General features: G+C 45.7%; 1 protein-coding gene and 1 pseudogene across 10 annotated transcripts in view; one reads left to right on the forward strand and one right to left on the reverse strand.

Moving 5' to 3' along the window:
* SH2D4A (SH2 domain containing 4A) overlaps positions 1 to 9,772 on the reverse strand; it is a 68,198-nt gene extending 58,426 nt beyond the window's left edge. For 5 of the 10 annotated variants that reach the window (XM_073902615.1, XM_073902614.1, XM_073902607.1 and 2 more), the window contains exon 1: positions 3,231 to 4,152. In XM_073902615.1, coding sequence (XP_073758716.1) covers positions 3,231 to 3,681 — 451 coding nt within the window. In that variant the 5' untranslated portion in view covers positions 3,682 to 4,152. Of the gene's footprint in view, positions 1 to 3,230; positions 4,153 to 8,071; positions 8,417 to 8,608; positions 8,832 to 8,895 lie in introns of those variants that run through there. The other 5 variants (XM_073902613.1, XM_073902609.1, XM_073902612.1 and 2 more) reach the window with 5 other exon arrangements.
* A 994-nt stretch (positions 9,773 to 10,766) lies between these two features.
* On the forward strand, positions 10,767 to 11,280 carry LOC112834494 (cytochrome c 2-like; annotated as a pseudogene).
* Positions 11,281 to 12,496: the final 1,216 nt, after the last annotated feature.

The following is a 12,496-nucleotide window of genomic DNA, read 5'->3' on the forward strand; positions in this document are numbered from 1 at the left end:
TCCCAGCCTACTGCTTAGGTTTCTGTCTGCTTGGAGGCCCAATGAAACAAGTGCTGGGCAATCCTCTACTTAGTGAAGGCCTCTACTGTTTGTGTTACCAGAAAGAAATCACACAGAACAAAGGCAGGGCCCTGACGCAAGCATACGTCTTACATGTGTGCAAGGCACCTGCAGACAAAAGTACTGTCTTAAGCTCCAGGTAAGCTGGACATGTAGCATATTCGTTAACAGCACCTGCTTTGGGAGAGTTAGACTCAGGGTCTATTGCAGCTCTATCACTTACTAGCTGTTGTCCTGGGCAAGCTAGTTAATGTCCCAGGCTCACTTTCCTCCGTCTGTAAAATGTGAACAGTAATTCAGCTTCAGGCTTGGCTGTGATTATTTAATGAGATAATACATTTAAGCACTGAGCTCAGGTCCGATACACCATCAGCTCAGTGGTGCTATTTTTATAGTCCAGAGCAGGACTGTCCAAATGTGAGCTACATCTGTAATTATACATTTTCTAGTAGCCCCATTATGAGAGCAAAAGAAATAGGTGAAATTAATGTTAATAAATTTTATTTTACCCGCATTATCCAAAAGATTATCATGTCAGTATATAATGAATATAAAATTATTAATGTGGTATTTTACATTATTCTTCCTATCAAGTCTTTGAAATCTGGTAATTTACCCTTCTAACACACTCAATCCAGACTATTCCCATTTCATGTGCTCAACAGCCACACATGGCTAGGGGCTACCATCCTGGACACACAGCTCTAGACCTCCAGTTATATGCCCCCAGCAGGCAGACAAGGTACATAATTCTCTCTCTCTCTAAAAATCACATTTTCCCATGACATTTTGAAATGATTTTCTGATCTATTACTAAGGTAAATCCATATTTCTAATTGCTTTTCAGCCCTTTCTACTTTAGCCATAAGACTCCTAAGAGGTTCCTGGTATACACAATATCCTAACATTTTAGTGATGCTCTTTGAAAACTCACCACAGCGGACTATATAGAGAAGAAAATGACCAGATGACAATGAAAGAACTGCCAAGTAATGAGCGAAAATGGCGCGAAGGAATGAGGGGGAGGGACGGCATAAGATATATTTAAAGAGCCAAGAAAAGGACAATCTCCAAAGCTGCAGCCTGGCTAAGAACTGCTAAGAAAAAGCAGCACTAAAGTCAGCCGGGTACAAGCCGGGCGGGGGCGGGGGGGAGGCTGGGAGCACAGGCCCCAAAAGAGCAGAAGCACACAGTAGGCCTATAGCACAGATACACCCCTGGGGAGCACCAGGTATAACACTGCCTTGTACTATCTTGGCTTTATCGTCAAAGGCAGAAGAAGATGAAAGATGGAGAAGTGCTATTAGAGGAAGCTGGGAAAGAATCTCAAAGCTTTTCTTTTTCTGTAGTCACAAGAGAGAACTAATTTAGTGTAAAATGTATTTTTCCAAGTGTTAAATTTAAGGGAGTAATAAACTTTTGGCATAAAATACTGATAGAACATTCACTGCATATATTAACATGCTTTTTAAATGATCATTTAATAAAATAATATAGATTTTCTAAGAGATAGATTCAAACTCTGCAAAAAAAGAATTTAAGCAAAGAAATGAAATTACTGTTTTAAGTAGTCACAAGGAGACCACTTCAGCTGACGTGAGAACCCCCAAATCTCACAAAGTGCCTGGGCCACTGACATTAGGGGCAAGAACCCTTCAGCTCTCACTAGTCCCGAAGTTACACAACACAGTAGTGTGCTCTCTTCACAGTGAATAATGGTGCCCTGAGAGGTCCGGCTCTATCTGATAAACTCTGGCTCAAGAATGCAAGGGGATGTATGAGCCAGTTAAGAAAGATAAAAGGGCCATGCTTCAGTTTGGACATGTTACTTACTGAAGGAAAAATTCTATTTCAGGTCGTATAGAGTACTATGAAATCCAAAAAATCTGGGTACCTACTGGTGGTGTGACTGTGCATATATTACTTAACTTCTCTGATTCTAAGTTTCTCCACCTATAAAACAGACAATACCACTTTGCAGAAGTTCTGTGAAGATGAGACATACTGTATATAAAAGCGCTTTGCATAGTGTCTGACAAAACACGTTTTTAACAAATAGCTGTTATTGATAATAGTAATAAATGAGATATTCATATTTATTTCCATATCATTATAAAGGCTTAATTGGAAAGGTTTTAAACAAAGGCAGTATAAGGTAAAGGTCACTAAACTGACTTCCTTTTTGAGTCTGTATATACCAGCATGCAAGTAAGATTCATTTTCTCCATCTCTGAAACCCTGAGTGGTTTTATCACATTTTATTTTTCCTGGCTTAATGAAAAATGAGGAGAAATTGGTCTTGTACGCCTCAGTGGGTGACATTGAAAACTGTTTTTTTAAACAACTTAGGTATTCATCCATGACAGAATTTGTGCTGGGGGAGGGCGAAGAGCAGAGGTGGTTAATGTATGCTTTTCTACGTCTGCGTGTGTATATGCTTTAAATCTTGATGTACAAGAATTTCTCCCTCATGGTCTCAAGAGGATCTCTCAAGCAACCAGGGATTCCTTGGGTCAGGAAGAAATACAGCTGAAAAATTAACTCACATTAAAAAAATGTGTAGTATGGAGGCGCCTGGCTGGCTCAGTCGGTAGAGCATGCGACTCTTGATGTCGGGGTCATGAGTTTGAGCCCCACGTTGGGCACAGAGATTACTTAAAAAAATGTGTAGTATGACTTCCCCCCACCCACAGCAGTATTTGCATTTTAAGAGGGAGTTTCCCTAAAAAAAGATAATGCAAAGAAAAATCTCTTAAAGTCTAAGAAATGGAAACACAATTGCTATAAAATTGCTGATACAATGCCTTCGTATCCTGGTAGTAGGATATAGACCCCAGTGACAATAAGTGGGAGAGAAGCCCTTCCTCAGGACCCCTCAAATCAAACTGTACAGGTGACTTTTTACTTCAGCTTAAGGTCAGTCTGGTTTCAAGTAAGAGATCTGCTTAATGGCTACACAAGTTCATGGTAAATGCTGTGCATGTGTGGGTATGTGCACGTAAGTATAAACTTCAAGCTGATAAACTGAACTATTAGAATCTCAACAACATTTAGGGTCCATCTACCAAACTGGAACTTGCACCTGACTTGCTCTGACTAGTGTGAACTATTAAAGCAAGCTGGGAGCCACGGTACTAACACATTCACAGAAGAGACACAGGTAAGTTTACCTTTCTTTGGCCTGGATGTCACTGGCAAGGACTCTTTTTTTTCCATTGCTGCTTCTCTTTCTTTCCATCGGCGGATCTGTTCCTCCCTCATCTTGAAGAACAGGATCTGTTTCTGTTCTTCGCTGAGCTCTGCCAGCAGATCAGGATCTATGTACATCTCAGATAGTATCTGTTTCAGCATCTCTGCAGGCCTGGAGTCTTTTACACCTGTGACAAAAGTTCTTGAAAATGGCTTCCAGGTGTGCCTCCCCTGGGATGGCACGTGGACGTACCCACAGACCTTCCCAGAGCCTCGCAGCAATCCTAGTGACTGCGACGATAATTCAGCGAACCGGCTCTTGGTTCCTGGCAGCAAAGATATGGTCCACAATGCTGTTCGCGAATCTGCAAAGGGCAACAGGCAAAAAGCTGGCAGCGTTAAAATGTAGACGCCAGGCAGGGGCAGGCTCATGAATCAAGCTTGGAGGAAATACAGTATCGCTTTTCATTTCAGGTGAAAGGAGAAGAAAAGCTGAGGCACACTTTGTTAAGAGTTTGTGTAACCCCTATCCTGTAATTTCCAGATATTTTATCAACAAAACAAAACAAACCCTAACTTTTTACAGGTCAATCTCAGGGAAACAAAAAAAATTAACAGAAGTTTAGCCTTCTCCCAACTAAGCAAACGTATTATTACCTCAGAGCCTAAGCACCAACTGTATGGCTGAGAAAAGAGGCACAGGAAGAAATTAAACGGTTCTCTCCAAACAACTTATTTCAAAAGAAAATACTGTTTTTGAGATTTCACAGAGTTACCCACCCCAAACCAAACCAAAATGGGGCCATCCTTAAGGAAGGAAAAAGAAATAGAAATTAGACCACAATGCAGTTTTCCCATTTCCCCTTAGAAGTAGCACGAAATAAACACAATTATGTACTTCAACTTCACAGAAGGACAAGGCAATTTCCAGACGACGTGCCAGAACCGTGAAAATAGTGTAGGTGCAGGAGAAAACATTCGTGTACACTCTGGAAGGTCACCAGGTTTTAAATGTACCTGTTCATAGATCTAATTTAATAAAATCTAAATTTACAGACCAGAAAAACCGGGGGACTAAAGAGGTGACAAGGTTTGTTACAAAGGCTCCCTGCTGTACAAGAGCTTCTTAGAGGGCTCCTTTACCAAGAAGCCCCAGATTCATGCGCTCACAAGTGGGTTCACAGTGGTTGGGGGAGAGGGACGATTCCACTGGGGTTTCCTCTCATTTATGCATTTCTGTTTGGTTGATTTTTTTTTAAGACTTTTAATTTTTTTTTTCAATATAACAGGATACACAAAAAAGCTTACTTCCTGCGACTTTTCAGGATCACCTATGTTTAAGAAGTTGACCAGTAATTTGGTGCGCTCAATGCTCAAATAATCTCACCATCTAGCCATGCCTCTCAAATACCTTGTTTCTAAGTGCAAACACTCATAAACTTCAGACTATCACTTAGTCATACCTTGGCTGCTCTTAGTTCCTTCACCTTGTCATTTCCACGGGCCAGACTGTAAAGCTCCCCGGGAGTCCCCTGCAGCTTCCCCTCTTCTTCTTCTTCTTCCGTGCAAAGCTGTTTCTTCATTTACACAAGCATGTTCAACAGTCAGGGTACTCCAGAATGTTTGCATACACAGCATATAGTTAAATTCTCTATCCATTGTGTAGCTGGGACCTTTACTGAGGCTACAAGTATTCTTGCTAAGTGCATCCTATAATCTCCGCAGCATTCAAACTACTGGAACTCAAATGGAACACAATATTAAGAGAAAATTTTGGGGGGTGCCTGGGTGGCTCTGTTGGTTAAGTGTTGGACTCTTTTAATTTCTGCTCAGGTCATGATCTCAGGGTCGTGAGATCGAGCCCCAAGTGGGGCTCCACACTGAGGATGGATCCTGCTTAAGATTCTCTCTCTCCCTCTCTTGTTACCCCTCCCCCATCTAAAAAAATTAAAAGAAAAAAAAAGAAACGTTTTAAAAACAATTAAAAGCAGTGTTTGACTCTAACTCAGTCAGTCATGTCCCTCCCAGGCTCCCTTCCTACCTTTGCATTTTGCTTTGAAAGATGACCCGCAAAGGCTATACCAGCCAAAGAATTGACATCCTGTAATGCTTTCTTGACTCTTGGGTCCCAACAAGCTTCTTGAGGGGCAGGGCCAACTAAATCTACACTAAAGGAGAGTTTGCCAGAGGCTGAGCTCTGTCTTCACAGGAACCACAGGAAGGATTTTGTTCCTCAGCACACTTGACTCCAAGGTTCTGAGATGAAGTAGTAAAAAAAACAAGGTGAATGACTCCCTGATGTTCCAGTAAATGTCCTTATGTTGGCACATTCCCTAACTCCAATGATTGACTTTCACAGAAATAAAACATGGTAGAAAAGGAGGAACCCAGTGAAGCCTGAGGTTTTGTGTTCTGTTCCCCATTATGAGTGGGGTGAATCTTAGCAACAACGATGGTGCGGCCTAAAAACCAAAACCCTGAAAGTGCCAAATTCACATTGTTCCTTTTCTCCACCCCAGAGTACTCCTGACAATAAGAGCTTACACACGCTGTGCCAGCCACTACCTTAAGCACCTTTCGTGTTTTAACTCATTTTCACAATTACTCTTGGGATTCAGCCCCTCCCTATCCCTGTTTCACAGATGAAGAAGATGGAAAGTGGCAAAGCTGGGCAGTCTGGCTCTAAGTCAGCTCTACTGTACTCCACTAGTACAGTACAGTTTCTTTGTAAGCCCAGAATCAGCACATCCTCAGGATATGCTACCATATGTGAAATTTCAGAATGAAGACCAGCAAATTTTTGCAGCAACATAAATGCTGACTTGAAGGTGCATGACATAATGCCTCTGAGGGGCAGAAGCCTCATCTAGGTACTGTAGATAAGCTGAGGGGAGACCAGATATCGAAAAACCTCCCCACCCCCCCAGGAAGGGCAGCAGGGAACTGTCATGGTGGCCCAGGCATGGATGTTTTTGCCTGCTTTATTCACTGGGCACTTAGTGTTCTCAGTTTCCTCTCTCACAGCCGCTAGGAGCAGCATAAATGGTTCAGCTTCTCACAGGTGTGAAGAGTTCCATGGTACCTCTGTGATGAGATACTCAAGCTCTTTCACAGTTTTAATTTGGGTTTGTTTTGCCTTTTCTAGCAAACATGGATTTTTAGCATTAAAGTTAACTACTAGATCTTGAAGGAGACGCTGGCTTCCCTGTGTCCTCAGAGAATACTTGGGGGCTCAGCTGGCAACTACCTTGAGGTCAGGCAGCTGAATAATATGCATGCTATTCTAAGGCTGTTGATTCCCAGCTGGTCTGAATTAACTCCTTCCTCCCTTACGCTCAAAGATGGAAAACTCAAACAGCACAGGGTGCTCACAGAACACCCAGCAAGGACCCCAGCATGGGCTTCTCAAGAGCTGTATGACTCCCATCCAAGAGCTGTATGACTTTCAGCTGTCATTTCACTACTGTTTTCTCATCTGTGAAATGAGGGCCTGCCCATACATCTTTGTAATTTGAAGACTATGTCATATAGTCTATGTGAAGTTGCACAGACAAGTGGAGCCAGGGTAGAGGAAACAGGAAGGAGGAAACTAACCAGGGTTTTTCCCACTTTCACTCCTTCATAGGACAACCACTGACATTGATTCAAACTTTGAATGACTTTCCCCATCTAACAAACTGAGTGCAGCAAACTTCCAGTTATTCAAGATCCAAAAAAAGAAAAGCTAACTCGGTTTTCTTCTTGTATAGCACCTTACTTAAAAAAAAGAGAAATGACAAGCGACAAGTCCATATGTGCTATTTATTTCTAAAGGGTGATAGGATCAGTTGTTTTCCAGGATACCACAGATTTGGATTTGGCCTGACTCTCACATCTTCCATAGCCCTGCTCAACAAAATAAAAGTTGTGCTTTTAATGACTCTGAGACCTTAGAGGGGGGAAAAGCCTGAGATAAAGTCTAAATCATAGCAATAATGTATATGGACAGTAAGACCTTAACATTAAGAATATAGTTTGGGGGCGCCTGGGTGGCTTAGTCGGTTAAGCAGCCCACTCTTGGCTTGGCTCGATCAGGATCTCAAGGTGGTGGGATCCAGCCCTTACCTCTGGTTCCATACTGACCATGGAGTCTACTTGTCCCTCTCCCTCTGCTCCTCCCCCCCCCCACTCACTCTCTCTCCCCCAAATAAGTAAATAAATAAATAATAAAAATCTTTAAAAAAAAAAAGAATACAGTTTGAATTCTACTTCTTTTAAAATGGCCAACTATTTTCAAACTTTCAGTTATCTTATTCAACTTTACCTAATAAAGTTTATCTGCAAAAGGGCTATTTTTGAGGATAAAATGAATTTGCCAGAGGTGACAGCAATTTGATAAGTTTTGTACATATATACCATTCTTCAGAAATTTGAAGTTACTGTACATACGGATTTACCTAGAAAATTCCACTCATGTACCAAATCTATGCCCATATATGCCTTTCATTCATGTATTCACTTTTAAAAGCTCCAAGTTGTTTCTAGTAAGCAGGCAATCAAAAGCCTTTTAGAGGGGTGCCTGGCTGGCTCAGTCGGTAGAGCACCCAACTCTCGATCTCCTTGTCCTGAGTTCAAGCCGACCTGGGGGTAGAGTTTACTTCAACAAAACAAAACACCTTTTAGGAGCTGAGGAGCCTAAGTTTAGAGAGAGGTGCATTGCTTCTTCCCTGTGACCCCTGCGAAGGGAATGACAACTCTGAGAACCGACAAACTAGCATCTCCACGCCCACCCCTTCAGGCGCCCGCGTGAACCCCGAGGGCAGGAGCGGGCAGGGGTGCCCACCTGGCTGAGGAAGACCGTCGCCGGGTTGCCTGGGGCCACCGTCTGGGTCTACCTTCCAGCGGGCGGGCGGCGACGCGCGGCCCTGAAGCCGGCCCCGCCCGCGGCGCCCGAGCCCCACAGGGCAGCCCTGCGTGCCGGGGCGCTGGGAAACCGGTTCCCGGGCCTCTCCCAGAAGGTCTGGGGCGAGGGAGGTCCGCACGGCCCTACCCCACGTGCTTGTGAGCGCTCGTCCGCGGGTGCAGTCGCTGCGGGGGCACAGGCGGGGGCGCCCGTCGCGGGCCGGCGGGAGGGCGGGCGCGCAGGAGCCCCGGACGCCGGGACAGACGCGAGACCCGCGGGCGCCGGGGCTGTGCTGCTAGAGTCCAGAAGTTCTAGGCTAGCCCGACCCTCCCACGCGGCCACCTCCGGCCCGCCCCGGCTCAGTGACGTGCGCACGCACACCCCTCAGGCACACGGAGGCCCGCCCGGCGCCCCAGAATTGCCCCCAGACCTCCCGAGTGCGCTGCGGCCTAACCCCCCCTTGGGACTCCCCCTTACCGCGGCCACACGCCCCGGCCTCTCTCCCGCAGGCGGCTCCAGACACCGGACACCGGTACCGGACACCGGACACCGGACACCGGCCGCCCGCCCGGGCCGCGGTGGAGGGGGCCCTGGGGAGGGGCGCGGGTCGGCCTGGGCCCAGGCGTCGCCGCGGGCCTCCCCCAACGCCCCCCCCCCCCCCGCCCTCCCCCCCTCCCCCCCCCCCCCCCCCCCCCCCCCCCCCCCCGTCCCTTACAACACACACCCAGTCTTCTCGCCCTCCCTCGCCCACCCCAGGCACCTACCGGTGCAGGGCCCTGCGCTCGCCTTGGAGGTTGACGAAGCAACACCACGTCCACTTGGGCCGCCAGAAGCTGTCGGGGAAGGAAGGGAGGGCAAGGCAGAGGTGCCCGCGAGCCGCACAGGCTGGCTGGACAAACACTCCGGCTGAGATGTCGGCAAACAGTGTCCCTCAGCCCCGGCCCGCCCGCGCCGCCCCACCCGCGGCCCACATGCCGGAATGACTGACTGGGCGCTCACGGCCCCACCCGGGCACCTGGAGACGCTCCAGGGCCAGACGTCGGCGAGGCCGCGCGGCCTCCTGCATCCCGGCCCCGCTGTCTGACCGCACACTGCCCTGAGCGGCCGGGGGTCTGGGGCGGCAAGGCCACTGCCCTCCACCTGCAGTCTGTGAAGGCCTGTCGCGCCATCCCGGGACCTGCGGAACTTATTAAAATATCAACGGGCCCGGCCCCTTCTCCACTTCAGAGCTCCAGGTTTCCTAAGCAAGGTGGAGCCTGCGGAGGAGGCGGGGAGGCCCTTCTCAGTTACACTGACTGAGCCCCAGCAGGCCAAGTCAGCTCACCTCTCGAGTCTCTGGAGCTTACTCTTTTTTTTCTTTTTGTTGACATTAAGTAATTTATCACTCAAGACACTTGTCAGTACCGGTGTGGCTTTGTCGGACAGGATCAAGGAGGCAAAAGGCTGGAAAGATGGAGACTGAAAACAACAGAGAAGGAAAAATAGAAAGGAAAGAAGGTAAAGGAATCTTGTGAATTGCAGCAAGAACAGGTTGGGGTGGTGCATGAAGGGAGGAGCTGACTGAGTACGGGAAAGTTCGGCAGAAGCAGAGTAGAAACATTGGAGGGCATTTTCCGTTGTGGAGGAACATTCAGAATGTGTGCAGAAAAACAGCCTGCTTTGGGCAACCCCCAGATTGCACATGTTGGGGAGAAATGTAATAAACAGTGAGCATTGTGGGAGCGAGAGCACAAGGAGAGTGAGTCCTCTCCATGGTCTACTTGATAAATTCAGGGGTGTGATTTCCTTCCTTCAAAAATGAAACTTTCTTGTTCCTAACCTCTCCAGACTGCAGAAGATACTCAAAGTTAGAGCCTTGGGGGTAGAGATGAGTCCTTGAGACCTAGCTATTTAGAAACCATTCTAGGGATCCTATCAGGGGAGAATTTCTGGTTTAGGTTTGGTTCCCACTGCTTATTAAATGAATGGCCTGTGGGTGCATTTAGCTGGATTGTCATTTGCCCCTGGGTAGCTGCTGTGGCCAGCTGAAAATGAATCCTAACACTGCATGGATTAAGCAGTTGAAGAACTATAAAGGGTGGTTCATCAGCCAGTAAAATTTCCATATGACACTGGTCACAGCCAATTACCTTCCCCCACACTCAAATTCTGATCATGTCCTGGTAAGTCCTTCATTATAGCAATGCTCCCACTTTGCTACTAACCTCTCTGTACTTCAGTTTTCCCTTCTGGGTAATAACAATGAAGTTGTTGTGAGGATTAAATGAGGTAATACATGTGAAGTGCTTAGAATAGTTCCTGGATGTGGTGAGTGTTCAAACACATTAGCTTATATTATTTCACATCACATACTGTAATTTCAAGTTACAACTTCACACTCAGACCTTGGATTTTGCTTTCTGTGGTACCTAGACTCCAAGTTAGCCTCAGTGATCCATCCCCACCTCCTCATATGTCACTTCTGAGATTAGGTTATGGAAGACCTGTAAACGCATGCCAGGTTGGGCCTCCAGCGCAGGTCTTTGAGGCACTACTGTGGGACCACCAGCCTCAACCTTGCAGCGCATGTTGCCTGGGTGACTGCTAAATGTTCTCCAGGCAGGCAGTGGGCAGAGCTGCTGACCCTGTGAGTGAAATGCGAGATGCTGAAGCAGGCAAGAAGATCTTTATTCAAAAATGTGCTCAGTGCCACACAGTGGAAAAAAGTGGAAAACACAAGACTGGTCCAAATCTCTGGGGCCTCTTTGGGTGAAAAACAGGACAAACACTAGGATTTTCTTATTCTGATGCTAACAAAAACAAAGGTGTTGTCTGGGGAGAGGAAATTCTGATGGAATATTTGGAGAACCCAAAGAAATATAACCCTGGTCTTTGCTGGTCTTAAAAAGAAGAGTGAGAGAGGAATGCCTGGGTGGCTCAGTCGGTTAAGCATCTGCCTTCGGCTCGGGTCATGATCCCAGGGTCCTGGGATTGAGTCCCATATCGGGCTCCTTGCTTGGCAGGGATCCTGCTTTTCCCTCTGCCTGCAGCTCCCTTTGCTTGTGCTCTGTCCCTCTCTCTCAAATAAATAAATTAATTAATTAAATAAAATAAAGAAAGAAGAGAGAGAAGATCTTATTCAATATTCGGAATGGGCAACATCTTCATGAAATGCTCTTGCAACTTAAAAAATACTAGTTTTTAAGCCAGAATTTTCTAATTTCAAATATTGCTTGTTTAAAGAAGTCATATTTGATCTTTCTTGGTCAGCCTGTAGTAACTTTAACATTTAAAAATAAAAGTTGAAATTAAAAAAATAAAAATAAAATAATAATTAAAAAAAAGACCTTGTAGCTTGTTTTGGGGTGTGTGTGTGTATGTGTGTGTGTGTGTGTGTGTGTGTGTGTGTGTGTGTGTGTGTCTGTCTCGGATCTTTCACTCTGAAGGAAACCAACTGCTACGTCATGAGCAAACCTTTGGGGAGGAACTGAGGACTCTGTGCCAACAGCCACAGAATGAATTTAGAAGTGAATCCACCAGCCCTAGTCAAGCCTTTGGATGACTGCTGCATTGGCTTATGTCTTCAGTGCAAATTCATGCAACCACCTAATTAAGCCACTCTCCAATTCTTGACCTACAACATTGAGGTAGTAAATGTGTGTAAATGTGTATTAAGCTACTAAGTTTGAGGAAATTTGTTACATGGCAATGGATAACTAATATACCTCCTCATTGGTCTTGTTTCTATGCCAGTTTTAGATAGCTTTTGTGTACAGAAAATTTCATGTACCAGATAACTAATTTAATGCAGATCCAGGACCTCACCCCAGACCTGGGGAATATAATGTCTGTGAGGCCCAGGCAGTAAGCACTCCAAGTAATTAGATCAAAGTTGGAGTTACATGCGTTTCATGCTTTCAGAAATTCTGCCCCAGGCTCTCCAGGTCAGACATTTCTGAATGCAGTTGCCAAATTAATATTTTTTAAACATTAACTCTAATCTCTCATATTTGGTTGCTAAAATTCTTTGATGCTCACTCCTTCTTGTCTCAAATAAGACTAAACCTCCTGCAACTTTCAAGGCCCAGGACAATCTAACATCAGTCTTCCTCAGCTTTATCATCTTCCTAATACAAACCCTGCATTCAGATAATCCGGCATTTTCCAGGCTCTTAAACCTACACAGGCTCTGCAGCTTCACATTGTGGCCTTTGCCTAAAATGTCTTGCCCCAGGGGCACCAGGGTGGCTCAGTTGGTTAAGCATCCAACTCGTAATTTCGGCTTAGGTCTTGATCTCGTGGTCATGAGTTTGAGCCATGCATTGGGTTCCATGCTGGATGTGGAGCCTACTTTAATTAATTAATTAGTTAATTAATTAAAACATC

Source organism: Callorhinus ursinus, unplaced genomic scaffold (assembly GCF_003265705.2).
Source record: "Callorhinus ursinus isolate GAN/ISIS: 27379988/994484 unplaced genomic scaffold, GSC_fseal_2.0 scaffold17, whole genome shotgun sequence".
Classification (NCBI taxonomy): domain Eukaryota; kingdom Metazoa; phylum Chordata; class Mammalia; order Carnivora; family Otariidae; genus Callorhinus; species Callorhinus ursinus.